The 15,669-nt window shown below is 39.9% G+C and overlaps 1 protein-coding gene across 1 annotated transcript in view; it reads left to right on the plus strand.

Annotated features, from left to right (window-relative positions):
- Positions 1 to 2,130: 2,130 nt before the first annotated feature.
- vaspb (vasodilator stimulated phosphoprotein b) overlaps positions 2,131 to 15,669 on the plus strand; it is a 110,462-nt gene continuing 96,923 nt past the window's right edge. The window contains exon 1 of the mRNA XM_034168773.1: positions 2,131 to 2,344. Coding sequence (XP_034024664.1) covers positions 2,340 to 2,344 — 5 coding nt within the window. The 5' untranslated portion in view covers positions 2,131 to 2,339. The remainder of the gene's footprint in view (positions 2,345 to 15,669) is intronic.

The following is a 15,669-nucleotide window of genomic DNA, read 5'->3' on the forward strand; positions in this document are numbered from 1 at the left end:
GTATTGTTAGTGGATATTTGATTCTTTTTAACATTGAACAGCCCTTTTGATCTATATTTTGTATTTGTGGAACTGGAAACTTGTGTTGGCAGAGGTGTGCACTCTATGAGCATGGTGCTGTAGTTTTTAATAAATTAGCTAAATAAATAAACAACACTTTTTCACATTATCATTATTGGGTATTGTCCGTAGAATTTTGAGGTAAAAAATAAATTTTGTCCATTTTGGAATACGGCTGGAACATAAAATGTGGTAGAGGTGGGCGAATCAATCCTCATATTGATAATATCGATACCAACGCTGATATTGATATTGAACGATCCTCGTGTAAAAAGATCGATACTCAAGCTTTTTTCTTTCCCGCACGCACTGACTGCTGCGCATGCCGATTCATCAAAGTCTACTCTCTGTCTGTAAGAGCAGGGCTCTTTCTTTATTTATACTTTCTTTATTTAATTTTCAGTTAATATTTTTATTTTGTTTAAAGCCAGAAGTGCACTAAAGGGAGGAAATTCCTTATTCTTTGTATTATTTTCTTGTATTGTTCGACTTGAAAAAAAAACTAACAAGTTTGAAACTGTTTACAATATTTGTTGTGGTGTGTTAGTTTTTCTCTATTGTGGTTTGTCAGCTCTCTAACCTCAGAAGATTGTTTTAATTTGCTTTAAGTTCTATTTTTTTACACTCTTTATTTAAGAAACAATGTAGAGAAGTGCACTGAAGGGAAGAAATTCCTTATTTTTTGTATTATTTATTGTATTGCTTGACTTGAAAAACAGAATAAGTTTGAAACTGTTTAGTGTTTGTTGTGGTGTGTTAATTTTGTTGTATTGTGGTTTGTCGGCTGACAAACCACAATACTGACTGACTGACTGGCTGACTCTACCTCAGGAGATTTTGTTTTAAGTTGTGTTGAGTGATATGTTTTTAAACAAAAATGTTGACTGTGATAATAAAGTATTTCGCTGTCACGTACAATGCGAAATTCTATCCTAGGTCTTTTCGTCATCGTAGTCATAGTCGTTTTAGGCCGTAACCTCCAGGGTTGTTGACTTCCCAATAATCCAACAAAAATTGTAACAAGTAATATAAATATACATGCAGCTGGGTGAGCGGACGTGCATATATACAGTGCCTGTGCTTAATTAAACAAATTCATCATAGTGCATCTGTCACCAAGAAATTCAACAGTGATATAGGCCTAATACAACTTTTTGAGTTTTTTACAATGATCAAATTAACTCCCATTATAAGTATATGTTCTCGAATATATAACAGTTATTAAGTCCAAATTTGGGATTGTTGATGTGAATACAATGAAAGGGATAGGCTTCAGGGCTGTAACCGGGTCTGTGCCGACCTGCGGGTGAGCCCCGGTCCCGTCCTATATTGTAATTATCTGGTTCTGACTGTAAGCACATATAGAGGAAGGGTTTGACATGATGGTTCTGAGCCGAACAGCATCAGCCACCCCCCACCTCTTGTTTATAGGAATTTAGATAGAATTGTGAGACATATATTAATACTGGGAATTTAATGAAGATGAAGTATGAAGATGATCAGATGAACCCTTTTGGATCCTTTGGATCTATGAAGCTTAAATATGAAAAAGTATCAGTATCGATATTGGTGATACTGGGCCTGTATTTACTTGGTATCGGATCAATACCAAAATTCCCAGTATAGCCCAACTCTAAAATGTGGAAACAGTGAAGTGCTGTGAATTATTATATATGTGTGTATGAAAGAGAAATCTATTTTTATTAACTTCATTTTTGTTTTCCCTAACGCGGAGAGACAAAGCGAAATTCCCAAATTCCTCCTGTGCGCCGGTGAAATAAACTTTTTCCCGAGGCGTACGCGAAGGCTGCATGGGATCGTCGCCCTCTTTGAAGCCGGCGGGTTGGGCTGTGGTTGGGCAGGACGGAACTCCAGCGAAGCTTCGGACACCGGAACGACGGCTCCGGCTCAAACGGTACAGAAGCCCACACAAAATGCAAAAAGAGAACTGTATCTTCCGCTACAGCGCTTTGTGTGGTTCGCAGAGGCCGACGTGGGAATAGTGATTGAGTTTAGTTTACAACCCCCCCCCCCCCGTGCGCGCGCGCGCGCGCGCTCTCTCTCTCTCCTCTCTCTTCTCTCTCTCTCTCCACCCAACCAGGAAATCGTTGAGGTGTGCTTCTTTATCCCGCTTCTCCCTCTGTGGATGCGATATTTTTTCCTCTCCGGGTTTTCCCCCCCTTTATTTCTCACTCGGAATTTGACTTTTAAATCGGAGCTTTTGCTCTGAAGTCGGCCGAACTTGCCTGGAAGGAGAGTGGGTCCGCTCAGGGCGAACAATGAGGTGAGTAAAGTGGCTCAAATCCCTTCATTGTGCTTGACGGCTACATGTTGTGTTCAGGCTAAAGGCGACTGTTAAACACTAACTATTCTGGTGAAGTTTAACCGCCGCTCCAAACGGCCTATCCTTCCCCTCCTTAAACTCAAGTAACTTAAGGATTTCGCCAATAAGTAGGACATTGGCATTGGAGCGTGCAGCAGGTTTAATATGTTCCTTTTACAAGTGAACAAGTATGAAGCGAGTTTCCAGCGATCCCAGTTCTACCTGTTCAAAATGTTTCTGCCTTCGAGGAGTCTTTAGAGGCTGGTGGGCAGAGTAGGTCAGATGGCAGCAACATAGTTTAAAGTACATTAAGTTTGCTTTAATGGAAGAGTCTGTTAACTGGGATCGGGATCTTCTGTTGAGGTTGTTGAAATGATTGGGTGGCCTTGTTTGAACACCGTCAAGGAGCAGGGTGGGTTCTTACCCCTGCAGGGGGCTCCTTCAGTTGCAGAAGGATCACTTGGCCACCCTGCTGACCCAAAATGCATTTGGTGTTTATAACGTCATACGTTCCATAGACAAGCTTTAAAGGAATACAGAAGGTCGCACCGGGAACAAGTTGCTCTGGGGAAGGTTCATGTCTAGAGCCCAACCCATATGGATTTTTTTGAGGCCGATGCCGATATTTGGATGAAAAAAAAATGGCAATAATGGATAAATTGGCTGATTTGCCGAATAAACGATAAATTAGCAGATATTATTATTTTTTTAATGAATAATATGTTCTTTTTTGGACCCTTAACAAAAAAGGTATGAGCTAAAAGCTGAAGCTTGGTCCTCATTGATTAACTTTATAACAGAATTTTTTAAGTTAAAAAAAATGTAATCAAGAATTAAACCTTTGTGAAATTAGCAAATATATATCCTTAAACAGAGTTGTGAAATTACATCTGATCTTGTACCTCTTGTTGCTCAACTTAGGTTCAGGATAGGGATATAGATCCTTATAAACTTATTTGTATGCTTTTGTCAGCCGATCAGTGCACTCTGACAGCGAACTACCAAGGTAGCTTAGCCGCCGTTAGTTCCCCCCTGGCAGATCCCGAGCAGCCGGGAAAGCAGGCTGACTGGGTGACTGTGAGGAGGAAGCGTAGCCCTAAACAGAAGCCCCGTGTACATCGCCAACCCGTTCACATCTCTAACTGTTTTTCCCCACTTGACAACACACTCCGCCGAGGATCAAACTCTGGTTATTGGCGACTCTGTTTTGAGAAATGTGAAGTTAGCGACACCAGCAACCATAGTCAATTGTCTTCCGGGGGCCAGAGCAGGCGACATTGAAGGAAATTTGAAACTGCTGGCTAAGGCTAAGCGTAAATTTGGTAAGATTGTAATTCACGTCGGCAGTAATGACACCCGGTTACGCCAATCGGAGGTCACTAAAATTACATTAAATCGGTGTGTAACTTTGCAAAAACAATGTCGGACTCTGTAGTTTTCTCTGGGCCCCTCCCCAATCGGACCGGGAGTGACATGTTTAGCCGCATGTTCTTGAATTGCTGGCTGTCTGAGTGGTGTCCAAAAAATGAGGTGGGCTTCATAGATAATTGGCAAAGCTTCTGGGGAAAACCTGGTCTTGTTAGGAGAGACGGCAATCCATCCCACTTTGGATGGAGCAGCTCTCATTTCTAGAAATCTGGCCAATTTTCTTAAATCCTCCAAACCGTGACTATCCAGGGTTGGGACCAGGAAGCAGAGTTGTAGTCTTACACACCTCTCTGCGCTTCTTTCCCCCTGCCATCCCCTCATTACCCCATCCCCGTAGAGGACGGTGCCTGCTCCCAGACTACCAATAACCAGCAAAAATCTATTTAAGCATAAAAATTCAAAAAGAAAAAATAATATAGCACCTTCAACTGCACCACAGACTAAACAGTTAAATGTGGTCTATTAAACATTAGGTCTCTCTCTTCTAAGTCCCTGTTGGTAAATGATATAATAATTGATCAACATATGATTTATTCTGCCTAACAGAAACCTGGTTACAGCAGGATGAATATGTAGTTTAAATGAGTCAACACCCCCGAGTCACACTAACTGTCAGAATGCTCGTAGCACGGGCCGGGGCGGAGGATTAGCAGCAATCTTCCATTCCAGCTTATTAATTAATCAAAAACCCAGACAGAGCTTTAATTCATTTGAAAGCTTGTCTCTTAGTCTTGTCCATTCCAATTTGGAAGTCCCAAAAACCAGTTTTATTTGTTATTATCTATCGTCCACCTGGTCGTTACTGTGAGTTTCTCTGTGAATTTTCAGACCTTTTGTCTGACTTAGTGCTTAGCTCAGATAAGATAATTATAGTGGGTGATTTTAACATCCACACAGATGCTGAGAATGACAGCCTCAACACTGCATTTAATCTATTATTAGACTCTATTGGCTTTGCTCAAAAAGTAAATGAGTCCACCCACCACTTTAATCATATCTTAGATCTTGTTCTGACTTATGGTATGGAAATAGAAGACTTAACAGTATTCCCTGATAACTCCCTTCTGTCTGATCATTTCTTAATAACATTTACATTTACTCTGATGGACTACCCAGCAGTGGGAATAAGTTTCATTACACTAGAAGTCTTTCAGAAAGCGCTGTAACTAGGTTTAAGGATATGAGTCCTTCTTTATGTTCTCTAATGCCATATACCCAAACACAGTGCAGAGTAGCTACCTAAACTCTGTAAGTGAGATAGAGTATCTCGTCAATAGTTTTACATCCTCATTGAAGACAACTTTGGATGCTGTAGCTCCTCTGAAAAAGAGAGCTTTTAAATCAGAAGTGTCTGACTCCGTGGTATAACTCACAAACTCGTAGCTTAAACAGATAACCCGTAAGTTGGAGAGGAAATGGCGTCTCACTAATTTAGAAGATCTTCACTTAGCCTGGAAAAAGAGTCTGTTGCTCTATAAAAAAGCCCTCCGTAAAGCTAGGACATCTTTCTACTCATCACTAATTGAAGAAGAGAAATAAGAACAACCCCAGGTTTCTTTTCAGCACTGTAGCCAGGCTGACAGAGTCAGAGCTCTATTGAGCTGAGTAGTCCATTAACTTGAACTAGTAATGACTTCATGACTTTCTTTGCTAACAAAATTTTAACTATTAGAGAAAAAATTACTCATAACCATCCCAAGATGTATCGTTATCTTTGGCTGCTTTCAGTGATTGCCGGTATTTGGTTAGACTCTTTCTCTCCGATTGTTCTGTCTGAGTTATTTTCATTAGTTACTTCATCCAAACCATCAACATGTTTATTAGACCCCATTCCTACCAGGCTGCTCAAGGAAGCCCTACCATTATTTAATGCTTCGATCTTAATATGATCAATCTATCTTTGTTAGTTGGCTATGTACCACAGGCTTTTTAAGGTGGCAGTAATTAAACCATTACTTAAAAAGCCATCACTTGACCCAGCTATCTTAGCTAATTATAGGCCAATCTCCAACCCTTCCTTTTCTCTCAAAAAGTCTTGAAAGGGTAGTTGTAAAACAGCTAACTGATCATCTGCAGAGGAATGGTCTATTTGAAGAGTTTTCAGTCAGGTTTTAGAATTCATCATAGTACAGAAACAGCATTAGTGAAGGTTACAAATGATCTTCTTATGGCCTCGGACAGTGGACTCATCTCTGTGCTTGTTCTGTTAGACCTCAGTGCTGCTTTTGATACTGTTGACCATAAATTTTATTACAGAGATTAGAGCATGCCATAGGTATTAAAGGCACTGCGCTGCGGTGGTTTGAATCATATTTGTCTAATAGATTACAATTTGTTCATGTAAATGGGGAATCTTCTTCACAGACTAAAGTTAATTATGGAGTCCACAAGGTTCTGTGCTAGGACCAATTTTATTCACTTTATACATGCTTCCCTTAGGCAGTATTATTAGACGGTATTGCTTAAATTTCATTGTTACGCAGATGATACCCAGCTTTATCTATCCATGAAGCCAGAGGACACACACCAATTAGCTAAACTGCAGGATTGTCTTACAGACATAAAGACATGGATGACGTCTAATTTCCTGCTTTTAAACTCAGATAAACTGAAGTTATTGTACTTGGCCCCACAAATCTTAGAAACATGGTGTCTAACCAGATCCTTACTCTGGATGGCATTACCCTGACCTCTAGTAATACTGTGAGAAATCTTGGAGTCATTTTTGATCAGGATATGTCATTCAAAGCGCATATTAAACAAATATGTAGGACTGCTTTTTTGCATTTACGCAATATCTCTAAATCAGAAAGGTCTTGTCTCAGAGTGATGCTGAAAAACTAATTCATGCATTTATTTCCTCTAGGCTGGACTAGTGTAATTCATTATTATCAGGTTGTCCTAAAAGTTCCCTAAAAAGCCTTCAGTTAATTCAAAATGCTGCAGCTAGAGTACTGACGGGGACTAGAAGGAGAGAGCATATCTCACCCATATTGGCCTCTCTTCATTGGCTTCCTGTTAATTCTAGAATAGAATTTAAAATTCTTCTTCTTACTTATAAGGTTTTGAATAATCAGGTCCCATCTTATCTTAGGGGCCCTCGTAGTACCATATCACCCCAATAGAGCGCTTCGCTCTCAGACTGCAGGCTTACTTGTAGTTCCTAGGGTTTGTAAGAGTAGAATGGGAGGCAGAGCCTTCAGCTTTCAGGCTCCTCTCCTGTGGAACCAGCTCCCAATTCAGATCAGGGAGACAGACACCCTCTCTACTTTTAAGATTAGGCTTAAAACTTTCCTTTTTGCTAAAGCTTATAGTTAGGGCTGGATCAGGTGACCCTGAAACCATCCCTTAGTTATGCTGCTATAGACGTAGACTGCTGGGGGGTTCCCATGATGCACTGTTTCTTTCTCTTTTTGCTCTGTATGCACCACTCTGCATTTAATCATTAGTGATCGATCTCTGCTCCCCTCCACAGCATGTCTTTTTCGTGGTTCTCTCCCTCAGCCCCAACCAGTCCCAGCAGAAGACTGCCCCTCCCTGAGCCTGGTTCTGCTGGAGGTTTCTTCCTGTTAAAAGGGAGTTTTTCCTTCCCACTGTAGCCAAGTGCTTGCTCACATGGGGTCGTTTTGACCGTTGGGGTTTTACATAATTATTGTATGGCCTTGCCTTACAATATAAAGCGCCTTGGGGCAACTGTTTGTTGTGATTTGGCGCTATATAAAAAATTGATTGATTGATTGATTGACTACGGGCCGGTGATGAACACATTTAAGCAGGGGTGTAAGCAGCTCTCACTTGAATGGAGTCAGAGCTCCATCTACTGGACAAATGGTGCAAGGACATTTTACATTGCCGACACAACATTATTTCAGTAATTGTTCTGTTTGAGAAATTATCGGAGTTCTATCTGCAAAATTTCGTCCGATAGTGAGTACTTCGAAAAGGGCTTATATCGGCTGGCCGATATATTGGTCGGGCTCTATTCATGTCCACAAATTCCACTTCCTGTCACAGCCTGTGCAGCTGGTGATTACATACTTTGAAGCCCCTGGTCTTGGCTGTGGCTGCTCAGACCCAAAATATTTCTTCATGTTTTAAACAGCAACTCACAGCCACCTCAGTCAAGGAGCAGGTTTTGTTATTTATAAGCTTGCCAGCCAAGAGGCTGATTTGGAGTATGAGTTTTAGCAGAGTACAGTAGCTCTGGGTGGATGACCTGTGTGACTAGTTGGTTCTTTTTCTTTAATATTATCTGCAAAGTTGCTCAGTTTTCAGACACCATAAGGAATTACACAAACTTAACACATGGATTATTGTTACAAATCATCACTTCTTTTGACAAGTCTGATGGATACATGAACATTTCCAAGTCACTGAATATGTCTTGGACTTCATTTATAGTCTTCATTTATGAGCCTCTCCTGAAACTGGCATGGGCCACTTATACAAACACATCATATTAAAAACAATTTATGAAAATGTTACTGTATGAGACACATGATTACTCACAAAAGCTTCTCTTTTCTGAGCAGTTAGTCTGGATTAAAAGAAAAAATATATAATAAAGAAGAAAGTTTATATATATAAAATCGGTGTGTGTAATAAAAATCCCGATAACATGGTTATAGTACTCACCTCACAACGACGGGACCAGACAGTAGAAAGAGCACAGACAAACATCAATGTCTGCAGCAACAGGATGATAACGGCATTCCCTTATGTGACCACTGATAAATAATTGTACGCCTCCAAAGACTTGAGAGCCTTCATGGCCTCACCATCATAAGCCCCAGGTGTGTTGATGAGATGCTTGTAAATACAATCATAATCAGTCTCAGGCCATTAGTCATTGTCATCCAGCCAGCCATTGACACTGTATGGGTCTGGCAATGTCATGCTTTCGTCATCTTCAAGCTTTAATGTCTCAGAATATCGCTTTCACTCTTCGGGATCAAGAGCTGACAAGTAGAAGTCATCTTCCCATGCGTTTTCTCACTGCACCTGCTTCTACCTACTAGTCTGTGCACATGCATGTGAAAGTCGGATGTAAACAAAAACAGCATTCTTTTGTATGAGGGTGACCACCAAAAGACCCATAACAACTCTGAAGGAGCAGCCAACTCCAGTGGCTGTGACTGGAGAGAATCTGTCCAGAAAAACTTTGCCTGTTGATTCACCAGTGGCATATTTGCAGTCAAGTGACACAAAGAATTCTTAAAAGAAAACAGGAAATCTGGGTTTGAGGGTTTTTTTTTTTTTTTTTTTTTTTGGAAAGCATGTGTGACAAGTGTCTCCATAAGTTTTGCATTCATTTGACTGTCTGTGTGACTGTTTGACTGTGTGTGTCTTCTAATGGTTGTTAAAACCATTCTGGGATCATATTGGTGACATTTCTATGAAAACAAACACGAGTGTAACTACAACAGGCAGTATTGAGGCCAGAAAAATCGTAATTATAATGACAGGTCTGAGAGGAACAAATATTAATGAATAAAGACATTTCTGGCCTGTGATACCTTTTTGTGGTTGGGTGTTTTGCATTGCAGTCCTCCCACCTCTCAATCCGGTGTCGCCGAACGAACGGTCCCCCCTAAAAATTGATCTGCCTTGCTTTCACTGCGCGTCATTAGCTGCAGTTCATGGATTATCACCGTGTTTCTGCTTAAAACTGCACTCCAGTCATCATCTGTCTTAGTGACAGATATCTGAAGCTTTTGTACAACAGTCATTTCCACATAAATTCAGCATTGTTTCATCATAAAAGACGGAGGAAGCGATCAGAGTGCCGCAGCTACACGAGCTGCTAGCTAATTCGTTCACTGTACGTTGGTCATTTCAAAGTGTCACTGAGTATTCGTTTCTGCTTAAAACTGACTTTAGAATGATTTTATGAGGTTTTACCTTGTCGTCAGATGTGCTGCTGAGCTCCAAAATGATGCATGCGCAGTGGAGGCAGGTCAGACCAATTTTTAGGGAAGAACTGGTCTGCAACATCGGCATATGCAACAGTTAAGTTATATTTACGGGTGTTTTTTTTTATCATTGCCAGCGTGAGTGCCTGTTGTAAACACTTTTACTTCAAAACGCAACAAAAATGTAACATGATATGCTTAACCTTGCATCCTAGTAAGGGTGTAACGCTACATGTAATTCTACTAAAAGTTTCGGTAGAATACGTGCTCCGCATAAATAGAGAAACCGCATCTACAGAGCCTCCTTTTTGTGTGTGTGTATGTGAAATGGACCAACAATGGACTGACTCTTTTTATTTCTCCCCATTTGTGTGGCACTGTGTGGAAACTTGATGGTTCTTTATTTAATAATTATGACAATGGCCAAAGACACATGGATCAGATTAAAGCAATATGCTAGCATTGTTCATATACTTGTAGATGGTTACATGTTGAACATCACCCAAAGTGAACGTCAGAAAAAGGCGAGTTCAAGCATTATCGAAGGCCTCCAGTGATTTTACGGCAATGGATATGTAACAAAACTCTGTTGTTGAGAAGACTGATTTTAAGAGCGTGCTGAAAGTAATTGAATCCCATTTCAAAGTTTATTTATATAGTGCAAAATCACAACATAGGTCACCCCTTGGTGCATCTTACCGATGAGGTCTAACTTTACCCACCCTATGAGCAAGCACATTTGCAACAGTGTTAAAGGCCTTTTTTGATTATCGGAAGAAACCTCAAGCACACTGGATTCATACGGGTGACCATCTGATTTGGCAGTTTGCTTTATTTCTTGCTTCTACTGTAATGAAAATGTACTGAACCATGACCTCAGAGCCACAGTATGTACCGAACCATGATTTTTGTGTACTGTTAAGCACCTACATCCTAGTGACAATGTTTGTATTTGTGATGGTACATTTAGAGCACGTCTTAAGGCTCTGTCGCACCTTGACGATTTAGCCAGTGTATGGCTAAATGACTGTATCATCACTGTATTTTAAAAAAAATGCTGGTGTACGTCTAATATGTTTCTAAGTTAAGAGCATGTTGAAGCAATCAGATATACACGAGCATCTCAGGAAAATTTTGAGCATGCTGATAATTTTCAAAGCATGACAGCATACTTCCCACACATGTGGGACAAAGGTTGTAGGTAAGTTATTGTTTGTTGACACACGTTTCTTGTAATTTACTCATAAGTCAAATACGTCCCTGTCCATTGATTGGCTGAAAGCTGCAGTCCTCATGCAAATAAACTTTCATTCACACACGGAGTAATCGCAGTCGTTTCAGTGGGATTTATCATCACAGTCTGACGAACACGTATCCACATAAAGCCTCCTGATTTTGGAAAACAATGTTTGAAAATACTTTAATTCCTTGTCGTGGCTGGAAATGTAGTATTTTAAAGCAAGTCCCTCAGTAGGTTTTCTTCTCTAGGTGTGTTTCTCAGAGCATGCCGGTGTCACGATCAAATCACGACCGGTGCTTTGATCGGTTCCCCCTTCTGATCAGCCCTGTTCCCCAGTCTGCCATGAATGAGTGAAGCGCTGTAACTCTTTAAACTCTACCGGTTGCGATCAGACCGTGAGTTTAAAGAGTCATAGCACTTTCATTAATTTATGGCAGCGTTTACCGCAGCCATCAGTCAACTCATCAGCGGTCAGGTCATGATGAAAATGATCCACCAAGATAAAATAGATTACTCTGTTTCTGACCCACACCACACCATGCAGTACCGACCCCAACTACTTGGTGGAAACGGGGCTGTCGGCATACGCTGCTTAATCGTCAAGGTGTGAAAAAGGTTTGAAAAAGAATTTGAAGTTATAAACTCAGGCCAGACTTGTATTTCTTTCTTTGTTCAGTGACTTTTTATGATATTCAAAGCTATTATTATTAACTAGTACTGTACATCTTACAGTTTAACATAATTATTTTATTTAGAAAATATTTAAACAGTTTGAAAGAGGCAGCACAGTGCCAGTTTTAAGAAGTGTAGTTCATTCTCCTTTGCTTCAAATAAGCACCAACTGTCTTTTTGACGGAAGGTGCATACCCTTCTTACAGGCCAGTTGAGTAGTGATTTCCAGCAAAAAAAAAACCCCAAAAAAACAAATGTTTTGCTTTTCACCCATTCATTGTGCTTATCTTCCTCGTGTTAAGAGACTGTACAGCCACATAGCCAGAGGGGCGAGGGGTTTAACACCCCCCCCCCCCCCGTTGAGTCAAGGTCCACTTTTCAAAGCATTTTATTTTAGATTTTTTTTTTCGTATGACAGCAGCAGTAATATTGACAAAGAATGTTTGAAAAGATTGTTCAGTCACTATTACTCTGCGTGTACTAGTTTTATTACAGTTTTTTACTTGATGAGCCATGTAAAAAATCTGTTTGCTTAATCTTTATATTCATGTATTTTAAAAAATACAATACTTGTAATAAAATACAAGTATTGGATTGGGAATCTGTATCTGCAGATACTCCTTATTAAATGAGTCTGATCTGGACTGGGGGCAAAAAAAAAAAAAAAACGTGACTGGGACATCCCGAGCTCCAGGAACAGAATGTGTGTCTGTCTGCATGATGAGTATGTTGTGAGTGAGGTGACCCAGTCTCCTTGGTGACTGGGTCTCTGACTGAAACAACCGGCCATCCTGATGCAAACAGCCTGGCAGCTTGTTGGCTCAATGATTCATGCACATGCTCAGCCGTTAAAAACTGGTGCAACACATCTGTTAACACACTACTAATTCCATGCATTTGGTTTAGAAGCTCTACATGCCTGGAAGCGATGACAAACTGAGTGCTGTGGACACTCCTCTGTTTGTCATCTTAAAGTCTCCAGACTCTGTAGTTGGCCCAATCTTCTCTGCTTTTCTTGCAAAGTAGCATACTAATTAAAATAATCTTTTTCAAGTTTTCTGGGATTCTTCATTTGTCAAAACATGTGACTTCTTGACCGCATGTTTCAACGTGTCGCTAGTAGTTTTAAAGACATGCAGCAGTATTGTTCACGTGTCTGTGTGAGGACATACGATGAAAGGCTTTACTGTTGTGATAACAGTGCATTTATGCCAGAGTGTTGTGTAATGTTTGTCTCTCTTGTTTTGGAATCCTGATGTTTCATGTCTCCACTTGTCTTGATTTCTTGAGAATATTTTCTTTGCCTATTGAAGTGTATCAGCAGTATAGTCAAAAGATAGTTTTAGCCTGTGTCATTCAAATTTATTTATATGGCACTTTAATGTTAAATGCCTGTGTACTCTTAAAAGGACAGATTCACTTTACAGCAGTGATCATATTAAATAATTAGTAATAAAGCCTCTGAGTGCTTTCATGTTTGGTAATTGATATGAGAGAAGTATCTCTTTGCATAAATTGCTGACCAGGAAATGCAGAAGTTTCAATTGTGCAAAGACAGCATGGCCCTAAGTAACTCATCTCCTATTATTTTTCCAAAATGAAAAACGCACACCATAGTTATTAATGTTCTTGCATTTTATGATTTCTGAACAACATGCATTCGCCCTATTGATGTATCCCATAATCCCTTGCGTGCCAGAGAGTCGCTGCAGTTAAACAACATAGAGAATCCACATGATGACAATTGTAAATGAATATTATACTACAAAAATGTAATTTTTTATGCTTTTCATCACGTTAATAAGAGACTGCTGCATGATACCCTGAAAACTTGCTAAAACAATTATAACAAATAATCCGTGTCTGCTACGTTTAATCTCCGTGGAATTTAATAAATGCAAACCAAATTTCAGACATATTATATTAGTCTGGAACAAAGAGGACAAACTGTTGTAAAGAACAATAATGAAGACGTTAAAGAGCAAACTTCACTTTCCCCCAGAATCACACGATCAGGAAGCGATTGTAGCTCACAGCAGCTCCCATTAAAAATAACGGAGAGACAGCCTGTGATTCTCACGTTTACATAAAATAAACGCAATAACGTCTATAAACCCAGAGAATATATTCATGAGCGTGTTAGGCACAATATAAAAATAGTTTTATGTTGCGATGTTAATGGTGTTGTCCGTGTGCAGCGGTTAAAGTGCAGCCCGATCAGAGCGTCTCAATGCAGTTCTCAATGTTACTGAGATCTTGCAGCGCGGCGACCTCTTCCAAGTTTTGCGGGATTTGAAACGTCAGTAGGGCGAATTGCTAGTGAGACCATGTGCTACATACATATTGTCTAAAAATGGCACAGGATTGATCTGAACTACTGTATTTGGGTATAAACAGCACTGAACATACCTCTTCAGGCATTGTTTTACCACTAACATACTGAGGACTTAAAAAAAAAGTATTCTGATATTATTTATCATTTTCTGGAGTATAAGTATATCGCATTTACCATTTCATGCATCAAGAAGCAAAATGAATTTAATGTCCACATTATTTATTTATAAGGCACACATGGTGTTAGTTAATTAATGTTACTCTACCAGGCACAAAATGAGAATAAACTGTTTCTTTAAGCCATTGAAGAGATGATCATATGTGAGGCAAATGTGCAATGCATTTAAACTTTGAAAACTAGCTGCATAATTTATTTATAACACAAACACTGCTTTAATGATCAGAAGCTATGAGCTAAATGTTTTAGGAATGACTGCAAAACGCAAGTAAACTACTTTTTAATCCACTCAACAGACTCGTACAGTGATATGAAAAGGTTTGTGCCTACACCCTCTAGCTTTTACATGTTTGAATTTTTATGTCATAAAACATACAAACAAACAAAAAAATCAGGCTTTTTATAAAAACATTTCTGGAATGATGCCCATTAAACTATCAATGAAAAGTAATCTCTGTATTATGGATTAACAGAAAAAAAAATCCCTGAAAGCCAAATGATGGTGTAAATAAATGCACCCTTTAGAACACATGCAAACCATCATTTCTATATCAGATTTTCTTCAGACAAGTCAGGGCATGGATATATGAACATTTCTGAGACACTGATTATTCATGTCTTGGACTTCATTTACCTCAGTTATTAAGAAATACAGACACTGTGGTACTGTATGGCAAATCTGTCCTGAGGTGGCATTTCCCAAAATCTCAGTGAATGTGCAAGGAGGTGACTAGTGAGGAAAGCCACCAAGATGGGCGAAAGACATTTCAAAAGACAGAGGTGTCCTAAGGCCAGCTCAGAAATCTCTCGTGGAGCAGCAGAGCAAAACCTCCCTTGATCTTGATTTACAGTATGAATACAAACTGCACTGGCATCTCCAGAGATTTCTTTTTTTTTTTTTCTGCAGGCGGTATGGGGGAGCTCGGCATTTTTATGAGGGTGCTATGGGCTCGTGTCACAACGGCTCTCTGCTACACTTTTGCCACATTCATGGACATGCGTACACATAGCCACATTCTCATCTGCGACAGTCACTAATGACATGCAGACTGACCAAAATCACACGTATAATCCTAGGCTACTGTTCAATACAGATGTTCACAGACCTACACATGTAGCCTGTAGCCTCAGGGGAAAAATGCCAACAGCAGGCAGAGAGAAAATCTTTCACCTACCATTGATGTCTTCATAACAGCACAATGTGCCTGTTGTTGTGGTTAAGAGGAAAAAGCATCAAGGCCGTGTTCTCTGAGGGGTAATTGCCAGGATTCACTGGTTCGTCTGTGTGTACTGCTGTTCCTCAGGTAGTTCTTTAGGCGACACAGATTTCACTTCTTTCCAATTCCACTCATGGATATTTGGGCAGCAAAAACCGAACCATTTCAGCAACTTGAAACTACACTCACTGCAGTACGACGTCATCATTGATGCTGAAAAACTCGTCCATGCCTTTGTCTAGGCTTGATTACTGTAACTACCTGCTCTTTGGGATCGCTGGAAAAAAACTTCAAAGGTTCCAATA

The sequence above is a fragment of the Thalassophryne amazonica genome, chromosome 4 (assembly GCF_902500255.1).
Source record: "Thalassophryne amazonica chromosome 4, fThaAma1.1, whole genome shotgun sequence".
NCBI lineage: Eukaryota > Metazoa > Chordata > Actinopteri > Batrachoidiformes > Batrachoididae > Thalassophryne > Thalassophryne amazonica.